This window comes from Colossoma macropomum, unplaced genomic scaffold (genome assembly GCF_904425465.1).
Source record: "Colossoma macropomum unplaced genomic scaffold, Colossoma_macropomum, whole genome shotgun sequence".
Classification (NCBI taxonomy): Eukaryota; Metazoa; Chordata; class Actinopteri; order Characiformes; family Serrasalmidae; genus Colossoma; species Colossoma macropomum.
The window spans coordinates 9,134,833-9,145,821 of NW_023494805.1; the positions used below are offsets into that span (position 1 = coordinate 9,134,833).

A 10,989-nucleotide genomic window follows, 5' to 3' on the forward strand; every position below is an offset into this window, starting at 1 on the left:
TGTATTTTTTCGGGTTTATATTGACAAAGAGGAATTCCACTGATTTTTCAACATTGCTCCATAATTCACTTACTGACCCTGATCCCTTTACATTGTTGGTGTTCAGGACCACAACGATGCAAATACAGCCATTTCATTTACTATCCAAAAAATCTAGTGAACCTATATGTTTTTAAATGTGATGTTATGATGGTAAAAAAGTTGTAAATCCAAACAATAAGTTTTCTATTTTGCATTACAACGTCCTTCATGTACCTCTCTGCTATAAATCTGTTAAAAAAATATATATTTGAGGCCCAAACCTTACCTTGAAAGTAAAAGCAGTGTCTCAGACAGGCAGCGTATTCATAACTATTTCATGTAATGACTTTCTGTCAGTGCTTTTAGAGGCATTGACTTCTTCAGACGTCTGGTTCCTATCACCACCACTGTGAACAATTCTGACTCTTAAGTTTCTCTTAAATGAGCATCAATTCACTCTGAATGACTTTGTTTACATTTTAACCATTAGATTTTGCAGACGTTTGGGGAAATCAGTGTGATTCCCTTTTAAAAGGCGTGTCTCAGTGAAAAATACTAATGCTGAGGATGAATGTGGGGGTCAGTGGCGGACAATTAGGACTATGCATACTGGCCTCTACTGGTATTTATCTATCATATATGTATTTTGGGGTCTAATACTCCTGATCTTGCATTTACATGAACTTGAGTAATCAGATAATGTGAAAACTCCAGGTCTACATGAGTCAGGCGGTAATCAGATTTCTGCGTTGCAACCAGCCAATAAACTCACAGAAGTGAGTGCTGTGTCTGATCCACTCAGACCAGCACAACACACACTAACACACCACCACCACCGTGTCAGCGTTACTGCAGTGCTGAGAATGATCCACCACCCAAATAATACCTGCTCTCTGAGGGTCCATGGGGGTCCTGACCACTGAAGAACAGGGTAAACAGGACTACAGTCTGTAACTGTAGAACTACAAAGTGCACCTATATAGTAAGTGGAGCTGATAAAATGGACAATGAGCGTAGAAACAAGGAGGTGGTCATAATGTTATGCCTGATCATCTAGAAGATGAAGAATATTTAAATCCTTCAATTAGCTGAGAATGTGTTTGATGTCAGCGTCACTCCGGAAGTGTCTTGCAGCAGCACTGCTCACTTATTCCCAGTACCGCTGTCTGTTTTGCACATGCGCAGACTGAGAAATCCGAAAGAAATCAGAGTAAGAGTTCAGATGCACTCAGAAGGATTACTGAGCTAAAATCCAGCTCTCTTTATCGGCTTTCTAGACATTACTCAGATCTAAGAAACCAGAGTGTGCTCTTTACATGACCATTTGGATAATCAGATAACTGCAGAAATCTGAGTATGATCGGATTATTGGGTGCATGTTAACACACTCACTGTTGGGATTTTCAGAGACTCAAACCTGATCGCAAAGCTGGTTTGGAAGAACATGAACAACATTCACCAAGTGCTCTGGTAGCTGTAAAATGAGACGACTGGATTCGGTCATCACGCTTCATAATGGGGAAGTAAAGCTCAGGCCACGACAGTTGGCCATTGCGTAAATGTTCTTACTAAAAATGAATGTTAAGAGGTTTCAGGCAGTGACTATTCAGGGATTTCACTATTTTCCTGCAGTAATAGCGCCACCTCACATTTGTGTGGTGTGATGGCTGAAATGCAGTACTGAGCAAAAGTCTTAGGCATCTGTGAATACGACATGTAAAGCTACTTATCAGGGGGTATTTCACAAAGCAGGATTTCTGAGTTAGCCAGATAACTTAAGCCCAATGTTGAGTCCAACAGAAATGTCCCTCAGCTCTTTTCCCATTGTACCAACTTGACTTGAGGCTTAAAGGGGAATTCCACTGCTTTTTCAAATTGTATAGTTCAGCCATTGAGATGCAAACAGAGTGGTGTGATGAGAAATGGTTAATTGTAGAGAAAACTTTTTGACTTGATTTCTTTACAGTGGTGATGATAGGAAACAGGGGTTACAATGTCTACAACACAAATAACCATTTTATTTTCTATCCAAAACCACCAGTGAACCTGCACGTCTTCTGAGTTTCTGTATGTAATGTTGATGATGGTAAAATAGTGATAAATCTGAAAAAAAAAGTTTTCTTTGGGGGCTGTTTTGTCTCACAACACCCTGTAAACAATGTTTCTCTAGAACAGAATGACTGTAGAAGACATCTTAAACATTTAATTATGAAGAAATTTTGCAAAATCAGTGGAATTCCCCTTCCAAGTCATCTGGCAAAACTGAGAAATCCTGCATTGTGAAATAATCTCCCCCTTCTCCTGGGCAGTGAGCACACGGACAAGAGAACAAACAATTCACTGTTATTTTATGCATACAACTGTGTTAGCTTAGGTAAAGTACTGGAACTCCAGTATTTACAGTTAAGCCTCCAATACCTAGTTTATGTAAAGAGCTCATATCCCACAACTTCGAGATGTAAACAAAGTCATTCAGAGTGATCTGATGTCAAATGGTTTTCTGTAGAGAAACTTACAGTGGTGATGATAGGAACCAGGGGTCACCATGCCTACAACTCAAGTACAGTCATTAAACTTGTACAGTATGTAAGCAATCTTTGTTCTGTCCTCATTCAAAAAGCAGCCTGGGCTGAAACACTCCTTACGACTATATGTATGTGTGTGTGTGTGTGTGTGTGTGTATATATGTATATATATATATATATATATATATATAGACACACTGTCTATAAAACAAATATGTTTATATATGCAGCTATAGTATATCCATATATGGACTGGGGAGAGCAAATGGTATGAAATGACGTATCAAACATTCATATTACATCAAAATTTTATTTATTATTATTTTAAAAAAAAAAAAGAGAATTGAGAAAATATTTTTCCACTTTAACTGCAAACTTCTGTTGACATACAGGTGAACCAGACACAGCTCTTCATTCTCTGGTCAGCACAGACACTTCCTGCAGATGCTGGCGCACCACGCTGTCCAGTACTTTACTGAGACCTTTACAGGCCGTCATTGCCGCCTCCATCAGCGTGTCCAAGTGGTCCTGGTGGAGCCGTGCGTCCATCTGCACGAGGGCGATGTTCTCGCTGCGGGGCAGCAGTGCCAGGGCCAGAGTGGTGCCGCCCCCACTCTCCTCCGCGTGGCACAGGTCCGCCAGCGGCGTGTCCTCCACGAAGCCCGCAGTGCAGGCGCACACGTAGTCCCGCATGGGGATTCCTGCGTCCACCAGGGCCAGAGTTGCAGCGTTCACACACGCACTGTAGTTCCCACCGTCCGACTGGAGGATCTGTGTGAGAGCGTGGTTGGAATTAGTCACGGTGGGGTATAAAATCTGAGGCCGCTAGTGAAACTTTTGTATTTCTTTATTGAATCTTTGATTTTGCACTCTTTTAAAATTTAATTAGATTTTTCATTATAAATTATATTATCAGCAAACAATGAATGAATCTTTGAAATTTTAACAAATTTCAGAACTTTTCTATTTGTTACGTCGCTTTTTTGCCTTATTGATAGTGTAAAAATAAGTCAGAAGCCTCTGATGAATAGATCAAGTGCACCTAAGAGTCGCCTGAACACGAGTTTCATGGACGAGATAAGTCTAAGAGATAAGTCTACATGAACAACCTAATCTTTTAGTACAAAAGCCTTAAATAAATTCTTAGCCAGAGATCAAATGGACATGATTTTCTATTTACCCCAAATGCAGTCGATCAGCCAAAACATGCTTGGTCTCCAAATTTTGCTTCTTTAGTTTGGAACTGGAGCTGCTAGGCTAATGAGCCACAACATCTAATGTCTCAGTATGTGATAATGTCACGATAACGCAGGTTTACTCCGCTCTGCTTTAAGCTTTAGTTTTGGCCGCTTTCCTCCCATCTCCGCCAGAAAACTTTTCCTCAAAACTAGATCAGTTTCTGGTAAAATGTCTCTCAACATTCGACTGTCTTAAGAGGCTGAAGTCGCTTCTTATTCTCCAGCTTCATGTTCGAATTTTCCCATTCCACCTTAAATTCTGCCTGAGGCGCCGAATGTAAATGCGACACCATTTAAGGTGGAACGGGAGAATTCAAAAAGAGAAGCGACTTCATCTTTGTAACTGTTTACTGTTTGACAGTCTCGTTGCAGATTTAACGTACCAGGAAACCAACTGTGCTGCTTATAAATGCGAATAACTTGCCACATCATTTCCACTTGATTTATTAATAAGAGATATTGGAAATAAATTCATTATGGATCATTACAAATACTTTGGTTTAAAAGTACCAAGGAAATAGAAATGATGTATAGAAAAAAAAATGCATCAAGATGCATCGATAATCATTTTATAATCGTATTGCAGCCCTCTGAATCATAATCGAATCGAACCGTGAGGTGCCTAAAGATTCCCACCCCTACTACCTACGATATTCTACAGTGCATCTGTGCTGTGAACTCTCAGCCCGTTTTTTTGGTCCTCTTGCATGGAACGATACCGACTTGTGCTCAGGAAAGAAGTGATTCCAGTTATTCTAAAGGCTGCTTCTACTTTTAGTTACACTGACAAGTTATTTTTGTTTTTATTTACACTATTTATCCTGTGTTCTAAACTACATCGACTTGTCTGTGTGACCTGAATTAAGACCTGGATGTGGGTTGAGAGAAGTTTTGAGCATGTATTTAAGGAAATGGTTTGGATGAATACTGACTTCCCATGTTTGTTAGCAACATTAGCCTTGTAGCTCCAGTTCTAAGCAAAATTTGGACACCAAACTTGTCTTGGCTGATTAACCGTATTTGGGTGTGCAAAAACATGCAAGTTTGACTGTTTGCCGAACCACTCCTTCAACATGGTCAATGTCACAAATTTGCTTAAATCTGAATACTGGCCCAGAAATCATGTAGAATCCTGAATCTTTGTTTTAATTTTTCATAATTCTGTGGTTTATTAAAAAAAAACTTTGTGGTTCATTTGCAGGTTGAACTGGTAAAAAAAAAAAATCCCAGATTTTCTATGAGGTCTCCGACTTCTGGACCCCACTGTATGTGTGTGGCTTGAAATTACATGCCTTACTTTAACCCAAAATAAAAAAAAATCCATAATTTCAGAGTAGTTATGATGTGGAATACGATCAATACATTATATTCCACATACTTACTGAGAAAGGCATCAACAACATGTGAGAAGTGGCAATAATCGACCCGTTAACCCAGAGTTATTATGGTTGTGTTACTATAAATCTGACTTACAAGGTAATTATATAATTGCATAACGAATTACATTTACAGTTGAAACATTTCTGTCGACAAGTTTGAGTGTACAAGACTTTTTCTGTTAGTTTCAGTGTAAAAAAAAGAAAAGGAAAAAGAAAAAAACAGTTAAATGTGAAGGATGGTTTGTCTTTCTAGGCCTGTAAAAGCAACAGTAACTATCAATTTACAATTTCTCCACTGTTCAATGAGCTACGAGTGAGAAATAATTACAGGATGCTTTTGTTATTGTTGGCGATAACTGAAGCATTTCTAACTAACGTGTGGTTCAAAACACTCAGTAAAGCATCTGTGCAAAGCAGAAATGATACCGTACTTTAACATAGATGTCGATCTGGGAACGCGGGTAGAGCTGAGTGAGCACGGCGGCTTCGAAGGTCTGTTTGAGGTGCAGACTCATCTCGCTGGACTTGCGGTCGCCGTGCGGGCGCCTCTTCCTCTCCGCAGTGCTGAACGTGGCCATGCTGTACTGACAGTTGATGACTGCACGGTCGTGTAAGGTTTTACTGCGGGACCCTCGAACCTTAAACAGCAGAAGACCATAGGGTTTGTACAATCCTTGCATTGTCCTGGATGTTTTCTGGTTGGCGAACTGCTCTGAGTGAATGACACTTCAAAGCAGTCACTGGCCTTAAATTTAATACCTACAGTAAAAAATGAGGCACTGTTTTTTATTTTAAGACGTTCAAAACATTTCAAGTATCTACAGGATCCCTGAAATCTTTAATGTTGCCACCACTTTTATTTAATAAAATATTTAAGAGAAAGAAAAGCTAATGGAGTGCAGAGGTTCTTGACCCACCACACACATAATGAGGAAATTTTGAAAAATTTGGTGGAATTCCCCTTTAACTTTTATTACAACCATGCAGAACTACACAGAGCTTCTGAGTAAGAACCTACAACAGAAATCTGGTAACATTTTATCTTGAGCATCTACTTGGCTTTGCTCACTGACATTCAAGTGAATATTCACTGCACGTGAACTGATGTATGTCCCAAACTTAAGCCTAAACCAAATCCTAATGTTAAATGGGTGCACCACTGATTCCTAAACACTTCTGCATGATTAAATGGGTAAGTTGTAAACAAAGTCATTCAGGGTGGTTTGGTGTGAAATGCTTCGTTCTAGAGAAACTTAGCGAGTCAGAATAGTCCAAAGTGGTGGTGATAGGAACCAGACGTCTGAGAGTTTAATGACTCTGAAAATCATCTCATATAAAGTTACTGCATGAAATGATTATTATTGCTTTATGACGTTTTTAGAAGATTTTGGCCTAAAATTTTTAAAGGATTAATGACAGCAAAGCGTTTGGAGACAAACACTCTTTCTCTCTCTCACTCTCTCTCTCTCCCTTTCTCACTCTCTCTCACGTTCTCTCACACTCACTCTCTCTCTTACTCACTCTTTCTCACTCTCTCTTTCTCTCCCTCACATTCTCTCACACTCTCTCACACTCACTCTCTCACACTCTCTCTCTTTCTCATGCTCTCTCTCTCTCACACTCTCTCTCTCTTTCTCTCTCTCTCTCACTCTTTCTCCCGCTCTCTCTCTCTTTCTCACTCTCTCTCTATCTCACGTTCTCTCACACTCTCACACTCACTCTCTCTCTCTCTTTCTCACTCTCTCTCACACTCACTCTTTCTCACTCTCTCTTTCTCTTTCTCTCCCTCACATTCTCTCACTCTCTCACACTCACTCTCTCTCTTTCTCATGCTCTCTCTCTCTCTTTCTCTCACTCTCTCTCACTCTTTCTCACGCTCTCTCTCTCTTTCTCACTCTCTCTCTCTCTCTTTCTCACTCTCTCTCTCCCTTTCTCACATTCTCTCACACTCTCTCTTTCTCAGACTCTCTTTCTCTTTCTCACTCTCTCTCACACTCTCTCTCTCTTTCTCACTCTCTCTCACACTCTCTCTCACTCTATCACTCTTTCTCACACTCTCTCACACTCTCTCACACTCACTCTTTCTCTCTCTCTCTCTCCCTCCCTCTCCCTCAGTTCAGGTCAGTAAGCTTTATAGGCATGACCATATTCAGTTACAGTATTGCCAAAGCATCCTCAAAAAGGAACAAGAAGAAAGAACATTTAGAACAGAGTATTAGAACTCTTCATTTATTCGATATAAAAAAATAATAATTATTTAAGAACCACATTTAAGGAACAGTAAGAATAGGGGTTTGGAACTAAGTTGTAAAGAAAATTATGAGGAAAAAATAAATAATAGAAATTTAAATAAATACATTAAGATTACAAACAGGGCAGTTTTTGATATCTATCTCTCTCACTCTCCCCCTTTCTCTCTTTCCCCCTTTCTCCTGTCTTTCCTGACCTACAGACCGTCCGTGCTCACCTCGTGCGGTCCGTACACCACAGCCAGAGCTCTGGTGTTGCCCTGCTCGATGTAGGCCGAGCCGTCCGCCTGAGCGAAGACCCCCATCCGGGCCTGGACCTTACGGAGCTCCGCCGCTCTCCGCCCGTCCAGCCGGTAGCCCTGATCGGACAGCAGCTCCAGTCCCGCCATTCAGCGCCTACAGAGCCGCTCCAGCCCACAAACAGACCGACAAACAACGTGTTCCGGCAGCGACACGACCGGCTACGGGTCCCCGTCTGGGACACACCACACACCTGCTCCGCGGGCTGCTGCGGCGTCTTCTTCCGCTCCTTTTTTGGCAGTTGGCAACGTTTAGCGCATTAGCGCCACCTTCTGACCCCAAACAGGGTTGGTCCAGCTGACTAACCGTCTTATCTTCATTTAAACTCTCTAAACTAAGACTGTAATATAAAACACAATAAACTGTTAAAACACATTCCGCCTAAATTTATTTGTAATATATCCTTTAAATCCAGTCTAATTTTGTTCTCCTTATGCTTTTATACTGACCTTTGTCTATCTTGGTGGTAATTAGGACAATGTGTGATTACATGCTCTATGGTTTCTAGACTACTACAGCGATACATCCACCGTCTGCATGTTTTATCTACAAAAACAGCGTCCGGATACAAACAAACCTGCTCCGCGGGCTGTAAAGCGCCCCCTGGAGGAACGATGAGTCATTCGAGAGCGAGTCGGCTCTTTTTAGGTGAACGCTGGGAGCCGACTCTCACTGAAGAGCCGATTTTTTCGTAAATGAAGACAAAACACACAGCTACATGTTACGACGCTGTAGCCGGAAATTCATCATAATTCTCTTGATTTGTCACAACATTCCCCCTTCTGGATCTCCAGCTTGGTACATACCGACTCTGTCCCCTCATTGTCCCCAGGACCGGCTGACTGTTGTATTCATTTGGTTAATTTGACTCTGTGTTCATTCCTGGCATTTTTAGGACTCGGTTTTGACTCGTTGTTTGACCCGCCTGGTCACTTTATGACTGGTCACTCTGTGAACCCTGACTCTCAGAGTTGATTCCTCTTTGTGAGCTGAGCCGATTCGTCTGATTCGCTAAACAGAGCCGGACGGTTTAAGGGGAGCCTGAGCACCTTCCGTCATATCAGAAACAGGGCTGCAAACCGCCAGGGGGCGCTCGCTCCCGAGTCGTCAGTGAGTGGGTGGATGGAGCTAAATGTTAAAATCGAAAAGTTGAAACAGTTTCTGATCTGAAAGTTTCTGGTCACTCATCCAGGACCTCCTCATAATGTTAGACAGGAGGAGGATGTGTTCCACTAAAGCAGCACAGAAAACAGGAGGGCGCCAGTTACTCCTACTGAGTGCTGACTGGTTAGCGTTACTCCTACTGAGTGCTGACTGGTTAGCGTTACTCCTACTGAGCGCTGATTGGTTAGCGTTACTCCTACTGAGCGCTGATTGGTTAGCGTTACTCCTACTGAGCGCTGACTGGTTAGCGTTACTCCTACTGAGCGCTGACTGGTTAGCGTTACTCCTACTGAGCTGATGGAGCGCTGATTGGTTAGCGTTACTCCTACTGAGCGCTGATTGGTTAGCGTTACTCCTACTGAGCGCTGATTGGTTAGCGTTACTCCTACTGAGCGCTGATTGGTTAGCATTACTGTTACTGAGCGCTGATTGGTTAGCGTTACTGCTACTGAGTGCTGATTGGTTAACATTACTGTTACTGAGTGCTGATTGGTTAGCGTTACTCCTACTGAGTCCTGATTGGTTAGCGTTACTCCTACTGAGTCCTGATTGGTTAGTGTTACTCCTACGGAGTGCTGATTGAAAAAGTATGTTTTTTCTTTCACCCTTAAAGTCATTTTGGAGATAGAAAATAAAAATTGTGCATTAAAATTTGCAAAAAAGCCAAATATACTTCCACATAAACGTGTTCTCAGTTATTTTCTCTTAGGAAATCAACAAAACACATTCTCAAAAATCTGGACAAAGAATTCAGCAGGACTTTCCACTTAGTTGTGCCAGTTATTGTGTTGACAGAGTATTTAACTGCATAAAATCCCATTTGAACGTATCAGTCAAACTGACAACACTACTAACGGTCTGGGCAAAACCAAGGAAAGTAGATAACAAAGGAACTATTCAGTCTCAGCCTTGATCCCTCAGGTCTCTAATGGGTATCTAATCAACTTCACCTGAGCTGATATAGTAATGAAACAGCTCTTAAATTGGTGCCAGCGATCCCCCCAAGGGGAAGTGACTGGGCCAAGTTGCCAAGGGCATGTTAAGAGAAATCAAAGGGCCCTGGGACTCTGATAAACTGTTCACTTCTTACTCAAGTCTCCAAAAACTGGAAAACTTCATCATAGCCAATGACTTCAAGAACATGAGCCACGTTAATGAAGCTGCTTTAGCATTCAAAACACCTGCTGCTGCCCTCCCTGGATAAACGCAGAGCAGGGGCAGTCTACTGAGCTCTGCGAGAGCATTGGTTCAGGTTTGAGCACAATGACAGTCAGAGGGTGAAGGCTGTTCATAGTTGTCCTACAGTGATGAATAAAGGTCGTTCTCCATTTGGAGTGGGAATTCAGGTGGATACATTTAAAAAAAAAAAATTCTCTCATCCCAAAACTAATTAATCTTAATATGTCCATTAACATCTCCTGTTATCATAGATGCTAAAAGGAGAGCTTAATTTCAAACACATTTTACACTCACTGGTGTTGTATGAATATGGTGTAACACCAGTGACTGTGACTCCAGTGACATTCTGGTTAAAACTGAGGATTTTGTAAACTGGCTGATCAAGTGACCTTGTGCAATTATTTAATAAGTAATAATGATAAATGGCTTTATTTTGACAATTTTTATTACCCAGCCTTTAAAGCACATAATACTGGTGAAACACATAAGTTATGTGCTGCCTGATAAACAAAATTATTAATAAATTCATGAAATATAGTGAGAAGTGTGACTCGCCTTCTCATGGCTTGAGATTCTTCCTCTCTGCTGAGCCTTGACCCAGAGAAGCAGTTTAATAGAGCTGAAAATACTGTTCAAATGCAAAATAAGAGTCCTGATAACACCAGTGACCAAAAACTGTGACAAATGAATTTTTTAAAATAAAATCCATATTTTTAAATGTAGTATAATGTTAATGATATAAAATTCCTCAGTTAAACCTCTTAAAAATAGTTTTATATTAAAAATTAGTTTTAGAGTGACTATAAAACAGGATAAAAAAATGGAAAATCAGAAATCATAAGGGAAAAGTCTTATTTATGGTGGTTTCGCCACTCCAAATGGAGAACGATCCATATGTTAGATAGTGCTTTTGAGTGAATAAGGACTTCAGAAC

General features: G+C 41.0%; 1 protein-coding gene across 3 annotated transcripts; it reads right to left on the minus strand.

Annotated features, from left to right (window-relative positions):
- Nucleotides 1–2,865: 2,865 nt before the first annotated feature.
- On the minus strand, nucleotides 2,866–8,751 carry exosc4 (exosome component 4). Of its 3 annotated transcripts, none has more exons than XM_036597782.1 (4): nucleotides 8,519–8,751; nucleotides 7,631–8,052; nucleotides 5,595–5,801; nucleotides 2,866–3,317 (listed from the first exon to the last, which is right to left on the minus strand). In XM_036597782.1, exons 2-4 carry the CDS (start codon nucleotides 7,799–7,801, stop codon nucleotides 2,958–2,960), a joined length of 738 nt encoding a protein of 245 aa, XP_036453675.1. In that variant the 5' UTR covers nucleotides 7,802–8,052; nucleotides 8,519–8,751; the 3' UTR covers nucleotides 2,866–2,957. The 3 variants fall into 3 exon arrangements, with proteins under 3 accessions (XP_036453675.1, XP_036453673.1, XP_036453674.1); XM_036597780.1 differs by lacking the exon at nucleotides 8,519–8,751 and adding an exon at nucleotides 8,162–8,341; XM_036597781.1 differs by lacking the exon at nucleotides 8,519–8,751 and having other exon boundaries at nucleotides 7,631–8,341.
- Between the last annotated feature and the right edge of the window lie 2,238 nt (nucleotides 8,752–10,989).